This window comes from Zonotrichia albicollis, chromosome 4 (assembly GCF_047830755.1).
Source record: "Zonotrichia albicollis isolate bZonAlb1 chromosome 4, bZonAlb1.hap1, whole genome shotgun sequence".
In the NCBI taxonomy this organism is placed as follows: Eukaryota; Metazoa; Chordata; class Aves; order Passeriformes; family Passerellidae; genus Zonotrichia; species Zonotrichia albicollis.
The window spans coordinates 18,513,408-18,535,566 of NC_133822.1; the positions used below are offsets into that span (position 1 = coordinate 18,513,408).

A 22,159-nucleotide genomic window follows, 5' to 3' on the forward strand; every position below is an offset into this window, starting at 1 on the left:
GAGAAAGGACCATCTTGCAGGCAAAACCCCAAGTTCTAGCATGGGATTTGAGTCTACAAAGTCTGGGATGAATGATTCTTACCCCTAGCAATCAAGAAGCAAAAACAACATGCAGGCTATTAAAAGTGTGGCATTTCTATCTCTAACACTATGAACTATTCAGCCTAACCAGAACTATAAAGCCTAAACATGCTTTCCTAGGGGTTCAGTAGGAGCAAAATGCAGCACTGAATCAATTTTATCCGGAATAGCGTGGGAGGAGGGAGAGTTCCTTTCCTATTTTGAGAGCAACATCTATGCTACACATGCAGAGCCAAAGCCTTCTAATCCAGCAGGCTGAATACATACTAGTTATTCAAACTCAAGAACGTGTGCATAAAAGGAATTTCATACAATTAGTTCCCGTTGTCCTCCTCAGTTCATGCTCTCTGTAAAGTTCTCATTCCAGTGTTGCTACATTACACACTCAGACCCATCTTTTTGCCTCCCACATTGCCTTCAGTAACATAAAAACATTAGATAAGCAGGCAGGGATGTGTAAAAAGAGTATCTGTACAGCCACTGATCTATCATTTAGTCAACAGGCTCCATTCATAGACCATTTTAGCAAAGCAAAAATCAAGTGAGGCAGAATGAAAATGGGTAATGCTATTTCAGTCTCAATATTAGGAAATGTGTCAATTTTCTGCCAAATGAATGTAATGGAACACAGTTCCACTATGATTTTATGAAGATTTTTTTCATACTATTTTAGCAGACCATCACTCTGACTCGTGTGTAAAAAGATCTTATGGAGAAAAAAAATTACATTTATTCTCAAGTAATGAAAGCTTTTGCACATCTCTTTTATGCAAAGATACAAACTTTTGTATCTTTATTTGCTAAATAAATGACACAAGTTTATATCTTCAGCTTGAAAGCAACGAAGAGTGCAAATGTACCTGAGGAGGTCTGAGCAAGGAACTGATGCTAGTTTATGGGAAACATCATGAGAACTCATACAGCACAGGGAAAAATTAGTTCCAAAAACACACTTAGAGAGAAGCGGTGTAAGTCACTGGCAACATAAGTATCATATTGTAATCAGGAAAGAGAAGAGATAACTGAATTCCCCTCAAAGAAGAACCTTGTTTCAGGAGTTCCTTTGATACCTTCCAGCTTGGGACAGCAAAAGTACAGAAAAGCAGCACCAAGGGAGCTTGGGAATGTTCCCACTGAATCCCTGCAGCCCCACTGGAACCCTCCCATCACTGAAACAACACTTTCCCCTCTTTCCTAGCTTGCCCAATTATTAATTTTGGTGGGGTTTTTTTTCAGCTGCTGGAGCATTTCATAGGGACACAACATGGAAGGCTGCCAGCCTTCCCAGAGCCAGCTCTGAGTAGAACACTCTTGGCTCAGCAGCAGACCACAAAGTGCAGCAGAAGGAAACACAGGGCCTTGAACTCACACCCACCTTGTTCTTACCCTCCATTCACACTCCCTACATGCAGGTCTGCTCTGAGCCCTGAGCAGTAATTCACTGGTGCCCAACACCATCTCTGCTGGAGACCATGGTACCTGCCAGAAGGCCTTTGACAGAACTGCCTAGTTAAAACTAGGCAAATCTAGAAGTTGAGATGCCAAACTTGACCATTAATATCTATTTTTTGCTTGCTTCAGGAGTTACAGGAACTTACAGAGTAACTATAATAGAGTTTGCTATTTGGAGCTGACAAGATAGCACCAATTCAAAGATCAGGCATGGTGGAGCAGAGAAGTGGTGATAGGTGCTGACCTGTTGTCCTCAGACAGCAGGAATACTGCAGGAGCCCAGGGCATCCCAGCCTCCTGCCTTGCTCCAGGGGCAGTTTGATCTCCATTGGCTTTAGTATTAGGGTGAGGATATCATTAAAATAGTGATGAATTCCTGGGGATAGGGTCCCCCAAGTAACAACTGCAAAGCAGCATGAACTTAGTGTTCACTTCACTTTCTTGCAAATGATCCCTGGTCTTCAGTCAATTAACAACTTTAGTCTAGAACAACATCCTGACACTCACCACCAGGCCAGCCATCACCTGTGGCTTTTGATTTGTGCAGAAATAGAGGCCATGTATGCAACTGGCAGCCCTAAAGGATGATACACTTCCCTTTGTTTATGAGTAGGATACAAACAAACCACAGAAATACTAGAAATACTGATATGTACTTATTGGTGTTTAAAATATTCTACAGAAATCCTCTGTTTCACAATGCTCATTCTGGAAGCCATCCCTAAGGAATTGTAGGGAAAGTGAATGTAGCATTTGACACATCAGGGACACACTTTCTTCCCTATTACCACGAAAACCAGCTTCTTGAAAATTCTTAAATAATCAACTATTTAGCATTACACAACCATGCACAAAATACTACAAGATTTCAAGAAGCATTTAGTCACTATCATAACAACAAATCCATAGGGGCAGATTCAGTGGAATCACAGACCAAACCCATGCTTCTTTCAAAAGCTGGAAAAAAACGTGGAAAAGAAAAAGGAAGGGATGTGTCAATCCTTCCACACCTCATCCTTTGACAGTAACTACTCTATGCCATCTGGCTATTAAGGACTGTCAGCACTTGAAGAATATCCATGATGCTTTCCTGACTGCTTCTACAGAAAGGAAAAAGAAAAAAAAAGTCCTAGAAAATTCAGCTGACATGCTACAAAGTGAAAGCTATCATCCTGCTGCCTCCTTTTTCTTTGGGGGGAAAATACCTCAGCTGTACTTACTGTATTTTTTTAGCAAAATTGCGTTTTGAAAGCAGTGAATTTGCTGAATTGGTGTGAGGATTATGGCACTGAATGTTAAAAACCCAGGTGATGGAGCAAAGCCCTCACCCCGCACACACCTCTTACCGCCCAACGCGTTGGAGCAGAACTCACTTGAAGCTAAATGCAAGTAACAGAAACCAACATCTAACTTGTCTATTTGACATTTCTTATGAAGGCCAGCCTTACAAAGAGAGCCTGAATTCAGCCCCCGAGGGCTCCGGCAGGCCTACGTGAATCTCTTATCTGATAGGCAGAGGAGCGCCTGGCCCATCTCACACCCAGTGACTGCGGATGACTTCAGTGCCGCTGTGGCAGCAGCGCAGGGCTCGCAGGGCAGAGCCCGTGTGCCAGGGAAGGTGCACGGGCACATGGCAGATCCAACCGCAACTCCTCCCACGGGCTCAGCGAGGGCTGGCATCCCGCCGGGGCTGCCTCGGGAGGCAGAGCTCCCAGCGAAATCCATTTAACACATTCCTGCACAGCTTCTGCCGATACCGTCCCCATGGTCAGGCCAAGCTAAAAACAAACACCCCTGCCCGGCCAGCTGTCTTTGCTGGAAGAGGAGCGTGCATTTTTACAGAAACAAAGATAACTGAGCTCGCTATCTTCTACAGAAGTTTTTCTGGTGTGAATTTGTTCCATTACATCTGCTTGGGTAGCTAACAAAAGCAGAGCTACTGGAGCAGGAATGTACTCAGGTATCTTCATACAACACATTATATTTAAATGCTTGGTTTCTTTTTCTGGACCTTCCCATATGTATTAAACCAAAGCATTTTGAAGCTACCATCTGTAGCACAGAAACTGACACATTCTCTGGTGCTTTTATGTGTTTGTTCATTTAAAAAGGGACTTTAAAATTGTGTGCTAAACAAGCACAACAAGTGAAACTTACTACAACTCAGATATTTCTTATAGATTCCATCCTCAAAATATTAATGAGCATACTCAGTAAATGCAAGTTTTACTTGTGAGTATCACTATTCATTGTATCTTTTGTCATTAAAAATGAAAGCTAAAAATACATGTACACCTCCCTGCTGCATACTTCGGTCCACATTCAAGCAGAAACTCCCAGACAACCAACATAAACAACTGTGATGAATGTTTCAATCTCCAATGGGCAGTGGGATGAACACCATAAAAAGAAATTAAGACTTACTATTTTTCCACCTCCCCTCAAAACACAAGAGTCTAAACCAACTCCTGTTTGGTCAGTTGTGACTTTGTAAACTGTATCTACCAAACCACACACTGCTAGGAATAGCATAAATCTCAGAGCAAGGATTACAAAATCATTCTCGGGTTTTGGTTGGGGTTTTCTCTTTTAAGAACCCCAAGAAACATCCTTGCAAAGAGAAACAGTTCAATCTGCTTTTAGGTTTCAAAACTAGCACAGATCTATTTTTCCTGCTGAGTATACACTGAATGTTTGAACAGAAGAATTAGTCATAGGTCAGACAATATAGCTTGTTATCACTACACCCTTCATTTGAAGGAAAACCAAATAAATTGATTTTATATTTCAACCAGCTGAAACGACGGTAAAAGAAAGTAAATTCTCCTGGGTTTCCTTTTTTAAAAAACTAAAAAATCAAAATTAATTTAAAAAAAATTAAAATCCCAGCTTCTCATCTGACATGTAACCAAATGGTTTTTGGCCGCTGAAAAATCCTGCCATTGGTCAGGCTCGGCAATAGGCACATCCCATACACCAGGTGATGCGCGCTCAGCCCCGCATCCCAGCCCGGGGGGGACAAAGCCGGGAGCGGGGATCTGTCAGGCCGCGTCCCGGCGCCAGCCCCGGGCCGGCAGCTCAGGCGAGCGCGATGCCAGGTTAACAATTTGCCTCCCTCCTGGACGCCGCGGCAGCCCTCCATTTTGTCAGCCGCCTCAATTTAAACGTTTTCCGAGGCGAAGGCAGAACTTCAGCATTTCTTCGGGAGCCCTCCGGGGCTTTAAAGCATCCCCGACCATTTTGCGGAGCCGGCGCTGCGGGCTAAGTTTAGCAGGGCAGCGGCGCACGCCGCGGCTCACGGGCAGCGCCGAGCCCCCCGCGGGGCAGCCCGCGGGCTCCTTCCCATCGCTTCTCCCGGCGGCGCCTCCTCCCGCCCCGCGCTCCGGCGGCGCCCGGCTTCCTCCCCGCACGGGGAGAGGCAGGTGGATGTCGGGAGGAGGGCAGGGAAGGGACGGGAGGCAGGAGCCGCCGCGGGCAGCAGGGTGCCGGCAGCAGGTAGGGAGGGCAGCGCGGGGCGGCCGCCGGTGCCGTGCGGTGCCTGTGCCGTTCCCCCTCCCTCCGGCCCCCGTTCTTACCACCTGCGGAGGCGGCCGGAGCCTGCCCGGGCCGGGGCAGCGACCTGTCCACTGCGGGCGCTCTCCTCCAGAGGTGAGGGGGCGGCGGGGAAGGGCATGCGGGAGGAGGGAGGGAGGGCTCCCGCCGCCCGCCTCTCCCTCACCTCCCTCCCCCTCCTCCTCCTCCTCCCCGCCCAGCCCAGCCCGGCCCGGCCCGGCCCCCCCCGCGCCCCTCGGCCCCCTCCCAGCTTGGCCTCCGCGGTGCGGGCCCGGCTCGGGGTCCCCTGCGCTGCTGCGGCACTTACTGTGTCACCCCTGTCAGTCTGGCTGCCTGTCCCCTCGGCGAGGATAAAAGCAATTGCCCACTAGCCTCGCCGCTGCCGCCCGAAACAACTTTGTCCTCTTCCAGTCGCTCCTCTTTTTCCTTCTTCTTCAGTAAGGAAAAAAATAAAAACCAAAAAAGCGTCCTCTCTAAAACAACAACCAAGCCTCAGCAAATTTAAAAATTAGAAAAGAAAAAATATATTCGGCTTTTTTTTTTTTTTTTTTTTTTTTTTAAGAGTGGGAAGCGTGAAGGTGGGAGGGGAGAGGAGCAGAAAAAGGAAGCATTTGGAGCTTTGGAGCTCTCTTTTCCCTCTCCTTCCCCCCTCCCAAGATGGCTTGAAAAAATTAAAAGGGGACAGTGGTGAGGGGGGACACACACCGAAAAGCTCGGGAGGAGGGAAAAAGTTTGGGAGGTTGGGGGTTTTTGTGTGTGTGTTTGGTCTTTTTGTTTGTTTGAGGGTTTTTGTTTTGTTTTGTTTTGTTTTTAAGCCTTAGAATGACAGAAGAGACTGCAAACACCCGGGAAGAGCAAGCACAAGGAGAAGAACGAGCGAGAGAAAAGAGTTTTGCTGGTCAGTAAACTTCAAGCTGCTGCGATGAGGTCATTGGTGTAAATATAAAGCGATGGCGTCATTTGAAACCAATCCCAGTGAATGAACTCAGCCGGGGGGTGAAGGTGGGGGGAGAGGGTGAAGGAGAAAGAGGAGGAGCAGCGAGAGAGGATCCCTGCGGGGCCCGGCGGCAGCGGCGGCCGCGCAGCCCCGGCGGCGTGAGGCGCTGGCGGATGGGAGGCGGGGGTCTCTCACTGTCCCCAGGGGAAACACGGCCCCGCTGCCCGCGGCCTCCAGCGACAGCCGCCGGGCCGCCCCTGGGAGGAGCCGCGGAGCGATTCAACCGAGCCGCCGGCACGGCCCTTCCCCGCCCCTCGCCCGGCCCTCGCTCGGCTCCGGCCTCCCCGCAGGACCTCCCCGCCCGCGGCCCCTTCCCCGCGCGGCCCGGAGCCCGCCCGGCGTGTGGCGCCTCACGACGCCTCGGGCCCGCTGCCGTGTCCGTTCGGCCGCTTCTCCTCTCCTCCTCTCTGCCCTGCGCCAGCTAAGGGGGCATCCGTGAATACCGCCCTCGCCTTTGCTTTCACTGTGAGCCGCTGTGCGGTGCCATGCACAACCACCTGGGTGTGAAGGCGTCACATCCTCCTGTGGTAGCGCTATGAGATTCTACATCCACAGAGTGTCTGAGGGAAGCGAAAGGAGCTTAAAGTCATCCAGCTCCAACCCCTATCACCGAGGTGGTCAGAGGACCCTGGAGAGTCATGTGGAACACTGGGGGCCTTTGCCCTTTAAATAACCTTCTTAAAGAAATTTAAAAATCTGAAATCACACAGTGAAAATCTGTGCAGATCTACAGAAGTAGATGTTATTTTTGCCTGACATGTATCTGTTATGGCTAGTACCATAGAACTGGCAAGGTATATCCTTCAATGGCTGTAGGATGTCTGTCATGCATCCCTCTTCCAGACATGACAGAATATTCTGCAGTCCTCTTTCTCCCTTAGGGGCATCATTACCATGGGGACCATGCTGGCACTGCTGGGCATGCAGGACAGCTTGCACAGCAAAATTCAAACTTCAGTCCATCACCTCTGACGGCTTTGAATCCCTGTGCCAGAAACCCTTGGAAGACAGCATGAGAAGGAGGATTAACTGCATGGGTCCTTAGGTTCTTGGTGGCTGTCTCTTTTGAAGTGCCATCTGAAAAGCACGTGGCTATCACTCACATTAAAATGGTTTGGGTGTTTGGTGTTTCAGGAAGAAGGTAACTCAATAAGTCGTATGGGGCGGAGGAGGCTCTGTCCTGTCAATATTGACCATGAACCACCTTGATGAAGGCCCTCGTGCTAAGGAGTTGTGAGCTGTGTCATGAAATTCCTTGTTGACACTTGTACTGAACAGTCACGTCCTGTGAGAGGGAGTGCAGAGCAGGCAGGGAAGAGGGAAGCCCAAGCTCCACGACAGAGACAAAAGCAGTGAAAAAATTATGGTAAAGCAATTAACATTGGGATGTTCACTGTTTTGCACATATCCCTTTCCAGTATCTGAAAAGCAATTTTGCCCTTCTGTCTCAATAAAGCAGTGGCCCCAAAGATGCCTTTCTCCAACCCCCAAAGTGCCCACAGCATTAAAAATCTGCACAATTAACTGCTGGTTAATGGAGCTAGAAGTGACCCATTTTGATGAAGGGGATCAGAGAGCGTGCCAGAGGAACTGGAGGTGACAGCCAGTGCCCCAGCTCTTTCATTTCAGAAAATTGCAGGAACAAACAGTTCCAGCATGGTTATTCTCACAAAGAGAAGTGGGGAGCAGTGGAAAGAGGTGCATGTTGAGGAGGAAAGACATTTCAATTCTCTCTTCCCTTTTCTCATCTCAACTCGGTAATACCTTATGTAACAGGTTTGGGTTTTGTTTAAATTGTGAGACTGTGAAAATTTCTTGACTGTAAAACTGTAACCATAAGAAATATTTGTCATATTTTGAAAATATTTTTCTTTTTAGCAAAAAAAAAAAAAAAAACCAAAAAAAAACCAAAAAAAAAAAAAACACAAAAAGCAGAAAAGCCTGTACTAGAGCAGCAAATTAAAGCCTTTTCAGTATAGAGTCACGATATTTCTTTGCCTGATGTAATAAAGCATGTGACAAAACCAGTGGTATCACATTTAATTCCTGCACATTGAAATTATTACTAAGAATGACTTTTTTCTTTTCAGCCAAGCTTGAACCAAAAGTCTGATTTGGGAGAACATTGCAGGGTGAAACTGGGCAGGTTCATTGCTGACCTCAAGACACAAACAGAAGGAAGACTCAAACACAGAAGCATCAGACCTCGCTTCATTGAGAGTAGGAGCTGCGTCCTTTGCCTCCTGTTTGCAGTGGCCAAAGTGTGAGTGTGTTGGCAGCTGACATCCGTCAGCTGGCCATGGCCACTTGTGTAGGAGCAGAAACTCCTTTACATGTCAGAATCTTAACATCATTTTACTCATTTTTTCCCCCTCTGAGAGCCTTTTGTTCCTCCCTTCCACTCGCACAGCAAGCTCCTGGAAATGATCTGAACTGCAGGTGCAGACCAGGAGAGGGTCAGGCCTTGATTTGGCAAACACCTGAACCATCTGGGAGAGAGAGTGCTTGGCTTTGCTGGTGTCCCTGGCTGCTGACCTCCCCTCCCCAAGTTTTTTAAGTCTGTCAATTCCATGAAATGTATTTTGCTGCACTTCTGGTGATGCACTTTTTTGCCTAAATTCACCGCTTGTTTTTGAGAGAACGGTTCTGAAAGAGTTAAAGTTACTGTTCCTTTCTTGTGCCTCCTTATGAGGCTTATGAGATAAGGAGATCAGAAGTGTCTATATGGGGTGAAACAAGGGCAAAAGACATTGTGGCTATCCAACCAGCTGTGTCACAGCCCTTGAACTTTGACACTCCCCCCTGTCCTACCCGTTCAAGGCTCACTTCTGGCAGGAGTGGCTCCAAGTGTGTCATCCCTCACTGCCCCTGTTCCTGGGAGCCAGGGAGGGGCAATAGCTGGGTACTTTCAAGAGCTGGAGGTCATGCACCTTTTTTACAAAGTTTCTCTTTCTTTATTACGAAAAGCTAGTTCAGCTTTTTGTTCCTTTTCGAGCTAATGGACTTTGTGGCACTTCATTTGGTTAATCAGTTAGCAGTGATTAAACAGGGGAAAGATAAATGACAGCCTGAGTAACGTCATCACTGTTTCTGCGTGGTGGAAAGGAGTGGTTTGCCAGGGAAACCTCTTGTGAAATAAGCGAGAATTGAACTATAAGCACGGAATTTACCATGCTTTAAAATCCCCTTGTGGGTGCCAACTTCCTCCACAGGCTGAAGTGGAGTTGTTGAAGAAGTTGCCATTCCCACACAGCTCCGAGTCACCGTCATGGCTGTCTTCTGCCAAAGGCTACCACCTCCCCTCCCTACCTGCAAGCTGCTCACTCCAGCTCTCCCAAATTAGCTTTGGCCAAAGCAAACCTTAGCAGCTTAAGCAGTTTAAATAGTAGATGTCTGTTGCACTGGTTTGTTTTGGCTGAAACAGATTAGGGGAAACCCAAGTTACCAGATGGGAAGTGAGGTGATGACTTTTTCATGGACAGCTTCAGGGGCAGTGGGAGGTCGGGCCTAATCTGCTTTCAGAGCAGGCTTCTGTACCTCACATAACTGCTACCAACTGTTCTTCAGGGTATTTAAAAGTAGAAGTGTTGCTGAGATACTCACATTGAAACATTTGTAGCATTTTTAGATACCACTTCCTTTGTTGGCATGGAGAGCAGGGTACGGCAGTCAGAGCAGCGCAGGTTTGTGGGAGAGCAGCAATGGGAACACAAGGATTTGGAAACCATAGGAGATGTAGGGCTGAGGGTGGGGAAAGAGCAGAAGAGAGAAGTTGTGGCTGTAGATCAGTGGGAGATCTCAGAGCTCAGTCTGGAGAGGAGGGATTTGATGGGAAATGCAGACATCAGAGACCTGGGGTGGCAAGTAGCAATGCTCAGGGGCAAACAGTGATTCTTCCCTTCCATGTGTGCATCCCACCTCTGAAGCTCCATCCCTCTGGAAAATGGTTGGATGGGAATAGCCTCATTAGTCTGTCACTGCAGGTAGTTTTCATAGCTCTCCTTCCCTGCAGCTTCTCCAGGACTGCCAGATTCACAGTCCATCCAACAAGCTAGAGGTGGTACGCAAATGGAGAGGTCTAGGTTCGATGCAGATACGGGGTTTGGGCAGGAATACATGACAAGATGGAGCAATATTCTTATTCTCTGAAAGAAAACAGTGGGTGATTTGAAGCAATGAAAGAGAAAAGAAGATTTACAGGAACTGGAGCAGCAGCAAGTACAGAGGAAATAGGAAGGAGAGCATCAGCTATTTGCTTCCCTGTAACTCCTCCTCATAAACCCTGTATCCATTACCCAGTAGGAATATACATTATTCCTATCTCTACAATACCCTTTATTTTTCGAAGCCTTTTGTGGGACAGAGTAGCATCATGAAACCATGTTTTATGGATGTAAGACTGAGTTACTGACATGAAGTAACTCATCCAAGGTAGTATAGCAAGATGGTTACAGATCAGAGAAATGAAGCAAGTTCTCTTAAATTCCAAATCTAACCACTAATTCATCCTTTTCCTTCTCCTCTCTTGCATTTCAGAAAAGAAATAGTAACTTTTGCTTTATTTACCTGCACAGACAGTTATTAAAATTAAGCACTTGCACAAAATTTTGTTGGTTAGCTTGCAATTCAGGGACACACAAACACACAAAGGCTATAGATGAGTTATATAATGTGAAAAGACAAAGGAAGAAGTAACAATTTCTGGTTCTAGGGATGGCCTTCTTCAAGCTTAGGGAGTTTTGCTAAAATTCTAGTCATCTTGGAAAAAGAAGTTACTATTTTGATGGTCAAGCCACTTCTCTATGAAACAGCAAGATGAAGTTTCGAGGAGGCATTTGAAATTGGAGATCATAATAAACATTATTTACAGAAAAGGAGCATAATAACATGTTGTCATCAGAAAACAGAATAATGAAATACTGTTCTCAAGAAATATCAAGTTCAGACAAATCTATAGCAACTGAAAAACTTAACTAGTAACATTTCTCACTTTCTAATATATCCAAAGAGAGAATATTTAAATAAAAAACCCCAAAAAGCTGATACATTAAAAAAATCACAAACACATTTCAGAAATTAAGATAGTTGTCACAATAAACACCCACCTCACTTACTTTCTGCTCTTACTCACTGTTAGTCACTTGTCTGTAGGCTGGTACACTTCTATAGAAATGAACTGCTAATGGGCTGTAAGCACAGATGGTGTAAATCATCATTGCTCAACTCACACTTCAGTTCCTATCCTAATTTATACTATCTGAGAATGGCTTTGTGTGTTCATGTTTTGTTTGTGGCCAATGATGAATCAGAAGTAAAATGTATTTGCGTTTATTATGAGGGCAGGAGAAAATGTATGAGGTCTTTGACAATTCATAGCCTCTTTTTAACTGCTTGAGTACTTCAAATTATGTGGGATTTAGTAGTTACCAGCCTTAAATAAATTTTAGACTTCCTGTTTTTCTAATAATAAATATTTTCTTAGGAATACCAAGGATATGATAAAAAAAGTACAGCATTCATAAAATGCTTTAAAGTTGTGATATGTGAAATGTCATCTGGCTCAATATAAACCATGAAGTACAAAGTTACTGTCTTGACAGCATGCTTCACTGAGCTCACAATCAAGAAAATAGTTTAAAAGTCTCAATGTAGGAAGAGAATATATAACCTGTGGTAATGGAGACCAGATTATTTATGTTTATTTATTTTAAAATACTTTCTTTTCAAGATATGTACACAGGAAAGGAAATTTTCAGGCAGTTTTAGAATCTTTAGCATTTCTCATAATCTATTTTGTTGTTTCTGCAACTTTTAACATCTCCTGACACTTACAGGTATCCTAAATGTTGTGGATTTGATAGACTGCTGTTTATTTAATTCTAAAGTGCAGTTTGGGTGTTGCAGTAATATGCCAGCGAAACTCCATTGTTATTCAAATGGATTGTGAAAGAGATTTCGATTCCATGGGGTCATTAAAATGTACTTAATTGATAAAAAACCCCCTAATATGAAAGAGGGAAAGACAGAGAAACCCATACTGGACATGAAAAATAAACTTGAGTTCTAATAGGGGAAAGAAAACAAAGTTAATTACAATTTGTTGTTGCTGTGGGAAAGAAGGGCATGACCACCACAGTGACCTGCATTTATAAGCTCTCATTCATATAAACTTTTAAGTGGATAACACCCAGAACATCAATATTTTGGCCTAACAATCATAACATTCTTAGGATAAAAGACTGTTAACTCTGAACAGAGTCTTATTTTGTTGAATGCACTGGTCAGAAAATTATCAGTCTGAGATTAGCTCAATTGTCAACCACAGAGAGCAGAGTTTGTTGAGAAAGACAGGTGAAAATCTCAGGTTACAGAAAAAAGAAGCATGTGAAAATTTCAGAGCGTGTCTTTCTTTCTGTTTTTTTTTTTTTTTAGATGCAAGGTGGAGGTGAGGTGAAGGACTGCTGGTTTATTTTTATATTGCCTCCTTGACTACCCTTCCATGGTCAGGCACAAGCTGGCTTCTGTGTGTTAGGCATAGGTAGAAGTCTTTTAGCTCTGCAAGAGGTTGAAAATCTTGCAAAGAGGAGTTGAAAATCTTGCAAGAGCGTATCTGCTTCAAGGCAGTTTCCCATTTGTTCTCCTTGTAGCCAGGGAAGAATCATGATTGTATTAAAAATGTTTAAAACCCTGGTTTACATTCAGCCTGCAAAGAGAAGGGGAGAAGATCAATGAAGTGAAGCACCGGGCTGCAAATATAATGTTTCATTTTCTTTGTGAAGGTCTGCCTCAGACTCCTCATGACTTATTTGAAGCTGCTTGTGCTTACCTCAGATATAAATTTGGCTTGTTGACTCTCCAGTCACTAAAAATTGCTTCAGTCCATTGATGAAATGATGATGAGTTCCAGATAAAGTTAAGCTGAAGAATGTGCCCCTTCATGATCATTTAAAATCTGAATGGGATATTATGAAATTAAATGGGGCAGAAGGTTTTTTAAGAGGGGGAATTTCAAGTAGAGGATGTGACTTTCCAAGACATTTTTTCCCAGCAGCTGTGAAAGCTCAGAAGAACTTCCTAGACAGGAACATATGAGGACACAGTCTTTTGTGAGCCAGTCAGTGGAGACATTTGTGGGAAAATGGTGGATGCAACTTGAGTTCCAGAATATAAAAGGAAAAAGAAGCCCCTGTTAGAAGAGCCTGTCTAATTACTAAGTTGCAGAAATTATATGTTTATTCATCTGTTATTTTGTAGTAGGACCCACAATTAAATGATGTCAGCCACAGTTTAAGAAAAATGGCTATTACAACTGATGATTCATTTAAAATACCTTCTTACCATCTAATGCCAGCAGGACAGCAGGCTGCAGTTGTACTAATGCTGAAAGCTGAAAAAGGAGCAAGGTCACTCTCTGGTTAACAGCATGTGAGCAAAGGCTTCAGCCACAGGAGAGGAGATGGCAAAATAGAAAAAAGGAACCCAGCAAGTGGTAGGGAAAGAGAGAACCAACATCTGTCAGTGGCATGGGTGTGGAGAGCTTGGGAAGGTGCCTTGGCTGAGCCAATCTATCAGGTGATGTTCTACCTCACAGTTTCCTGCCCTCAGCTTCTTACTGTGTGGTCCTGACCCTTCCCTTGCTGTGGATCTGGCACTGCTATAATGCAACATGAGCCAGTCCTTCTTGCCAAGCCAGCAGAAGTAGAGAGAGTTACTCTTTTTGTCAGTCATTAGCTGACATCTGTTGTCTGACAGTAGAGAAAAGCTCTTTAGAATGAGAGTGGTCAAACACTGCAACAGGTGCCCAGAGAGGCTTCCCCCTCCTTGGAGTTAGTGCTGGAACAGACAGGGTCCTGAGCCACCTGGTCTGGCTTTGGAGCTGGACTGAATGTTAGCTTGGCTCTGCTGGGAACAGGGAGTTAGGCCAGCTGGCCTCCAGAGGTCCCTTCCAACCTGATTTGTTATAGGAGGCAGTCATGATCCCTCTGTCTCTTATTTATTATTTATTATTTTACATTGAGACATCTCAGTGCATCAGTGTCCCTGGCTGAAGCTTTGTCTGTCAAACATCAGGATACTTCTGTCACCATTATGAAATTTCAGTGTAGGAATTTCTATGTTTAAATTGTTGTGAGCAAAGGGATTTCAAGAGGAAGTCAGTTCTTTTCAATTATAGATACTGTAAGGTTAATCCTATTATTGCTAAACCAAATATTCTAAAATCAGGTTGTTAAAGATGAATTTATGCTGTAAAAATTACTAAAGTAACATGTACACAATTGAAGTTTACAAGCAAGCTTAACTTTATGTTAAAGACACAGCAATAATCATACAATAATACACAATGTATTTTAACTGATTCATCTCAGTGGGTGTTAAAAACATACTCAGATCCTGTCTCTGCCTCTCTGAGGCATGCCTGTGATGTAGTAAAGGCTTGTAGATTTTATAGGACAGATAAAAGTTGTTGTTGTGCTTAGCAGTTGGATATTTTCAGGTAGCAAATCATATTTACATCCATAGGGAGGCCTTTTTACATTGGTAAAGGTGTGAAAAAAGGCCCAGAACTAAAATGAGTCAAGGCCATATATAAGTAATTTAAGGAATGAAGGTATAAAATCCTTCAACAACAACAACACTACCAAAATCCCTAGTAACAAATGGAAAAGCATATATATCTTCAAAAAATCCCAGAGTCTTATTCTGTATTACATACCTCACTCTCCATGGCTGTTCATAAGTGGACAGTGTAGCTGCACAGGGTATATTTACTTCCAGTTAAATGTTTCTCAACACTTCTAGAGTGATGCAAAAGGGCTGTATTGTATTAGTTTTTTCTCAGTTGTGCAGCCAGATTGTGAAATGTATAAGCCAAAACATACAAAGACTAAGAAACAAAGCCATCTGGATTGTTTATGGATGATTTGTTATGCCAAGGAGCTTCATAGTTTTTTAATAATTTTTAACTTTAATATTTTTTTTCATTTATTTATACAGACTGCCTGCACTACAGATTCAGGAACATCTGTCTTTTCTGCAATCCATAAGGCACCTGTTTGTTTTTTTTCAGTAGTTTACACAGGTAAGCTCAGGTAGTTTGAGATTCTTGTCTCTCAATCAGACTTTTCAGTAGGTATGTGCTTCCTAATGGCACTTCCGTGTATTTTGATGGGAACACAGCTATAGAATCCACATTGTGTTCAGAGAGGAGAGCAGACCATCCTGTAAATTGTCTGGCACCAGAGATTTGAGAGGTGCTGGACAGGTTATGTGTGATTACCCCACAGTGCTCACCAAATGCATGTGTTATGCAGATAAATTTGCCTCAGGGTACTGCCTGCAAAGATTGTGTCTGCCCAGTGAGAATCTGTACCTGTACCACAGGCAGTGAGTGCAACCTGTCTGGCACCAAGTGTTCTTTGCTGAGAGTTTTTTTCTATATTCACAGTGAGCTGTTCCAGGAAAGTACACAGCAGCACTTTTCTGGGATTCCCTGTGAGTTCCTGTCTCACAGGATGCCCTGTGACACATCCATTAAAAGTCATAGTCTGTTGCCAAAAGTGATGAAAGATCATCAGGAATTGAGGCACACAGGACCTCCAGTGTAACTCAGAAATTCCAGTTTCACTCCTTGAATTGATGTGTAGGACATCAGTCACCAACCTAAGCTGTGAATCAACCATTCATTCCTGAAACTAGGAATGAAAAAATAATTTTTGTTTGGACTTCATTTTGAAAAAAAATCCCAATTGTCTCTAAAACATGCTGGGTCTAATCACTGGTTTACACCAACTTAAGAGTTCATTTTTCAGGCGAGGATCTGTGCTGCCTCACAGCTTCTATACTCAGTAAAAAATTATGTCTAAGTGGGAGTCAAATGCTGGCACCAGAAGGCAGGCAATTGCATTTTGGTGGTATTCTACATTTGTGAGTCCCTCTTTTGCCTGGCCAAAGCATGTGTGGAAGAGGAGATTCTGCCCTTAAAGCTCCTCATGGAGCAGAGCCAATAAGAATCTTTCAGTACACAATATAGTACAAAGACACATAATTATCCAGTTTATTTTGGATGATTGATTAATGGGGACATTGCTCACACACCCAGTGTATGACATTTCCTATTACTTGTTCATATCATTGGAGACTTAAAGGATATAAATACTTAGGAATTTCCCAGCAGTTGGGTTGCCGCCTGTCTGCTGAGCACATTAAAGGGGGAAAAGGGTGAGTTGTATTCCATTTATGAATGCTGCAGCTATCTGAGCAACTCTGAATAACATTTCTGACACTGTCAAGGGAAAATTTTCCACAGCAGTCTCAATACAGATTCAGCAATTCTTTCCCTGACACAACTAGACATTCAAAGGATGTTAACAAAGGCAGAGGTAGTGGGAAAGGAGTGATGGCACTGAAGGAAGTTTACAGTGCTCTGAAGCTGATGCTTCTTCCCATAAGACAAGTCACAAAAGAGCTAAGGCCTCTATGTATGCAATCAAAGTGAACATTTAGCAAACATCTATCAATTTCTGTATAAATTCATCACTTCCTTGGTTAATGTTTATACCTGGCATTGTAACAGTTGGTTAATAAATAGCTCATTTGTGTGAAGAACTGGAGAGATGGTAAAAACCAATAAATGTCTGTAACAAACACCCATGCAAATCCCCCACCTGCATTTCTTTTTTGTGAAACACCTGTTGAACTGATTGCAAAGCTATTCTGTGGCATGACATCATTCAGTTCTATGAAATGACTACCAGTGGGTCTGCTCACAGCATCTATAATTAGCTCCTTACCTCTAAGTTTCAGTGATTTGAGCAGCACACTGATGTAAATGTTTTAAATCAGCTCCTGGAAATGCCTTTGAAACCAAGCAGCACCTAACATGGGCATCAGCACTACATATGTATGTCAGGCTTTTTCCTGCAGCTTAACCTGGGCCTTACAATTGTGGAAAACACTTGGAGAAAACTCCAGAGTGTTCTATCTGTGAACACACAGCTGTGGATCTCAAGGGATCCTGGAGAGGATGAAAGTTCTGCTTGCTCTGGGTTTACTACCCTTGAATTACCTCAAAGCATCATTTAGCACTTTTGTAGAGATATGTCCCAGTAGATAAAAGCCAGGAATGGTCTCTCATGGGGAGGGGGAATCTTTCAGGAATTGGTAAAGCTTTAATGTCCTCTGCTTCTGGGTCTGACAGCAGAACTGCTGGGCACAGTGCAGGAAAGGGGCACAGACAGAACCACCCTGCACAGACTGACCAGGAGTGGTTTGTAACACCAGACCATACATCATACATCATATTTTGTATAGTTTCTAAAACTCTAGTCTTAGCTTCCAGTTCTGGGGGGGATAATATAGTCCCCAGTCACAAATTCTAACAGGAAATAATAAAGTAGAAGTTCAAAACAGACCACTTGCTTAAAAACCAGATACCTTGATTTCAGTGCTTCTGTTTCACAGGGTCTGTTTTCTTCTTCCCTTGGATCAGTCTTGTCTGACATTTGTTTAGCAGTCTGGTTAAATTCAAAAGAAAGAATAAGAATTCAGTGTGTGGGTTTTTATTATGGTCCTTTTAGACACAGGGGAAACAAATACACACCCATCCCACCCCTGCCCCGATCTTGTACTGATATGCTTTTTGCAAACTAGTCAATACTTTCTAATTTTGATCTTATAATTTCAGCTAATCCTCCAAATCTTCAGCTGCCACAAATCAATTATGTTTTCAAGTGAGAGATAGTTTGGAGCTTACAATTGTTTTGTGCACAATATGTGCGTGTGAATGAGAAAATTAGATATTCATGTGCATTTGTAATCAATCTTCTTGGTTGTTAGATTTTTGATATGATTGATTGAGAACTATCTGCAGTCTAACTTGCAAATTTAAATGCCATTTCTTCCAGTGATACCAAGATCAAAGTGAGCAGAATATGCCTGACTAAGGAGTCTAACAAAACTTCTAAGTCTCTCATTTTAGTTGTTACCTAAATTACTCCAAATACCTGAGAAGTCATTCCAATTTGCTTTGAGTTGTCAAGAGAGAAGCATAGGGGTATTTACATTCATTGTTTAGGTGTCAGTAGTACTTTTCAAGGAATCTGACAAAACATCAGGTTGTGTAAAAGTAGAAAAAGAAATTCAAGAGTATCTGCACTTTTTTAGTGGGTTGTACCTGGCCCACCTGATAGGCAAATTTTTGCAAGCTCAGTGAAGTAATATGCAAAATTTTATCAGTCTATTTTTTGAAATAAATGTTTAAAAGTACCATTCTCTAAAACAAATCTACCCATGTGAGTCAAACTGTGGTAGTCCAGTCATGTTAAAAAAAGTGTTACCTGTTATTTATTTTCTTCCCCTGTCATCTACTTGGATCCTTCTCTTCTCCAGGCTGAACAACCCCAGCTCTCTCCAAAGGAAGGGAAAAGCTGGTGGATTTTTTTTCAGGAGATATTGGTGGAATGGGAATGCTGGGACATGTCAGGAACATTTTGGGAGCCATGAAGAAGGGAGCTGACAACAGGTTAAGCAGTATCAGTGCTTTTTTTCAGTGTATTTCTGAAACAACCCACTTTTATTTGCCCTGCATGGATATGGATGGGTGAGGCAGGCAGGCTGTCACCTCCCAGGTACCTGCTGCATATTTTCTCTGTTGCAGTGAAATTCCATGTGAATTAGTGTGTATTATGCAGAGTGGATAACACACACTAATTCATTTACATTTATTACAAATTAATGGAACACTTTTTGAGATTTGATCCCGTAACTGCTGTTCACATGAGCAGTCTCCTTAAATAGAAACCTCATTAAACACAAATGCAAGGCTCATGGGCAGCTACAGCAACACAGGAAATCCAATACACTTAAACAGAGTTGCAAACCAGGAGTTAGCAGGTGTGATGCTGACTTAAGACGGAGTGAGCAGTGCAGGCCAGGGCAAAGTGCTGTATGTGATGCCCCAACCCTTCACACAAGGGACAATGGCATTTCTGACAGTAGTCAAGGTCATCATGGAAGTCCTCTGACCCAGTTACAGTGCAGAGATCCAGTTTGCCATGCAAGTCCTTCAGTTTTTGCTCAGGCTGTGCAGAAACCTTGCTTATGCCCTTGGACAAGGCAACAGTATCAGACTTAGATTAGTAAATGTTTTGAATGCGAGCACAGCCCATGCCAGAGAATCTGGGGCTGGACAGAAGTGTTTAAAATGATTTTCTGTCTTGTGGAAAGCAACCAGAAATGCTCTTACCAGAAAAGCCAGCTACTGACAGCAGTTTTGAGTGGCTCTAGTAGGTTTGCATATGCAGACATACTTGTTTGCGTAGGACAAAGGGGAGTAGCATGTTGCAAAATATTTTAAGAACCAAAAAAAAGAAAGACACTGAGCTGAAGTGCACTTTTAAACCTCTTGAGAATGAACAATATGCCTTTTTAGTAAACTAATTGTGCATAGAGATCAATGTACACAATTAAAAGACTAATCCTGCTGTAAGTTCACCTCAAGTATTTCATGAATTTCACATGATCCACCCACTTTTTTTCTGTACCTCTGCAATTACCATATCAGCAGCAATAATTCTCTGTTGTTCAAGTGCCAGATACAACATGGCTCTCACATTCCTGAACGTGGCACATTGTGCTGTTCTGTTTGTTTGTTGTTTCAGAACAAGGTAAAATTTTACTCATTTGCACACCTCACTGAACTTCAACCCACTCTTTGTCATTTTCTTAATCAGTGATTTGTCTTGATCCTTGGCTCTCAGTTTCTTATATTTAGCTTAAATTTTGTGTGAAATCCATGTTAATCAAATGACTTTTTGAACCACTTCTAGTTCTCCCCTCTGATCATACGTGTGAAGTGTAGGATCATCTAACTTATTTTTCTCCCTTCCACAAGCTAGAAAATATGAAATAGCTCCTTTCCAACTGCAGCATGAACATTTTCATGCAATATTTTAATTTACAGATACTCTTCACCAATATAAAAGCATCATGAGCACTGTCTCAAGATGTTGCTTATGTGGGAAAGTGGCCAGATAAAGCAGTAACTTTTCTGCCTATGTGTATGCACAGAACAAGAGTTGATTATTCCAAATTATCTTCTTTCGAGTCCATTTTGCTTGAGAAGTACATTTGCAATAGCTAAACAGAAAGAACTCCCCTTGTAGTTGTGACTTTACACATTTGCAACTACAGAAGGTGCTCATCTTGCCACAAAGTAGAATTTAGCAAATATGAGAGTAACTCCATTATCAACATTTAATTATACAGTGTATAGGGAGTAGCTGCAGATCAGGCTTCCAGTGTGCTGTGCTTTGTTCAAACACTGAATTAGGTTTTAAAAACCATCTTTCAAAGAACATTTGTTTTAAACAGAATTTCCTTTTAATCATACCAATGAGGTGATCAATCATTGTACTTGTGAGCATGTGCTGTTCATGTGTTTACCAGGTTTTCCAGGTCTTCAGCTGATTTCTCTAATGTAAGAAAAAAACAACAAACCAACAACAAACTGTTATATATCCTAGATATATAAACAACAATAAGATATAGAATATTAGGTAAATAAACTTTTTTTGGGTCACTCCTCAGTGACAAATGCTTTAACTAGTGGGTTTAAATGACAAGTTAAATGTGTTCTCTGCCTCAGTGTGAACAGAGTTGAAATTGAAAGACAGAAATTGAAAGACAGAATTTCTTCCATTTCCAGAAACATTTCTTGGGTATCATATTAAAGAATGCAGAAAAGTGCAATTTCTCTATCAGTTCCACAAAAAAATCCCAAACCCCAAGGGATTGAAAGGCAGGCTGTTCTTGCACTGTCTTTGCCCAGTGGCAAAGGAGTTAGCATCTCTATTAAAGCAATTAACATCTCAGTACATTTGGAAAACAAACAAGAGAATATCTTAGCTTTATCTTTGCCTGCATATCTATAAATGAATTCATCTCAAAGGCTCTGAATCTCTAAAGATTCCATGAATGTATAGTGGAGCAATTTCAGCAAAATGCTTGATACCAAAAGATTGCAAGATTTATTTTTATTTTGGGCAGGATTTCAGAGGAACAGATTTTGAATTGCCTGAATTAACACATTTACAGATCTGGGGAGAATAAATGCCCTGTTGGGATGTGTTGAAATATGAGCACATGGTGCAAAATCACCCTGTGAGTTATATCTCTTTTTTTAGTCACACTGACATAAGCAATGATTTTTAAGCTATTGCCTGATTGCTGAACTCACTTTATTTATCTTCCTCAAAGTCTCTCTGGATCTCAGAAGCACAACCCTTCTTTTAACAAATATTACTAATTCCATCAGGGACCTGCCAATAGTTATTGCACAAAACACTTTGTGACACTGAATGTAACACAAGGTAGGATTTCCTTGGTGGACATCACTATGGTTTAAATGTTTAAACAGCTAAAATCAGTTTAAAATGTCATAATCTTATCCTCTCTCTGTGCATATCTATATATAAATAATATCCAGTTCCATTCACAATTGTTCTTTCTGACAGACTCCCACTCAACTCACAAGTCTGAATTCACCCAGGAGGACAGCAGAGGCAGAGTGGAAAAGCAGAATGCAATGCTTAGTTTGAGTTGTTCCCTGCTAACACACAGATCCCCATAAGTGCTGAGGCAGGGAATTGTGCTCTATCCAGAAGCTGGGATCTCTGCCTCTTACGTGTCATAAAGCAGGATGGGCAGTGTGGGGCAATCAAGTGGGAAGAAAAGATGCAGCTATAACTTTAATTTGCTGGTTAAAAGGATTCTGGCCTTTCTGAATCAGCACCAGGGCTCTGTCTAATCTCCTTCCTCCACTCATGTTGCAACAGAGAGTTGCCTAAGTGAGCTATGTTGGCTCTCTGCCACTCAATATTTCCCTTCACCGGGGAAACCCCCAGCTGGCTTTTAAAGGCAGCTTTATGGCCTGAGGACATTGCCAAAGGCAGGAGGAGGCACCTCACCACCCTCTGGAAGAATTTGAAGGTAAAGATGGGGGTGGGATCACAGGAGACAAGCTCATAGCAAGCCATTCCTTCCACTTTATTAGCTGATGTTTGACACATTGATCATCCT

General features: G+C 42.8%; 2 protein-coding genes across 6 annotated transcripts in view; one reads left to right on the forward strand and one right to left on the reverse strand.

Moving 5' to 3' along the window:
• The window catches only part of DUSP16 (dual specificity phosphatase 16), a 62,548-nt gene extending 56,955 nt beyond the window's left edge, over positions 1-5,593 (reverse strand). For 3 of the 5 annotated variants that reach the window (XM_074538997.1, XM_074538994.1, XM_074538996.1), the window contains exon 1: positions 5,109-5,285. The gene's annotated coding sequence lies outside the window, so the exon portion shown is untranslated. Of the gene's footprint in view, positions 1-5,108; positions 5,286-5,392 lie in introns of those variants that run through there. The other 2 variants (XM_074538998.1, XM_074538995.1) reach the window with 1 other exon arrangement.
• LOC141728893 (uncharacterized) lies at positions 3,087-8,106 on the forward strand. The gene is made up of 3 exons (XM_074540208.1): positions 3,087-3,300; positions 4,484-5,181; positions 5,901-8,106. The coding sequence occupies exons 1-3, from the start codon at positions 3,087-3,089 to the stop codon at positions 5,904-5,906; spliced, it is 918 nt and encodes a 305-aa protein (XP_074396309.1). The 3' UTR covers positions 5,907-8,106.
• The last annotated feature ends 14,053 nt before the right edge of the window (positions 8,107-22,159 follow it).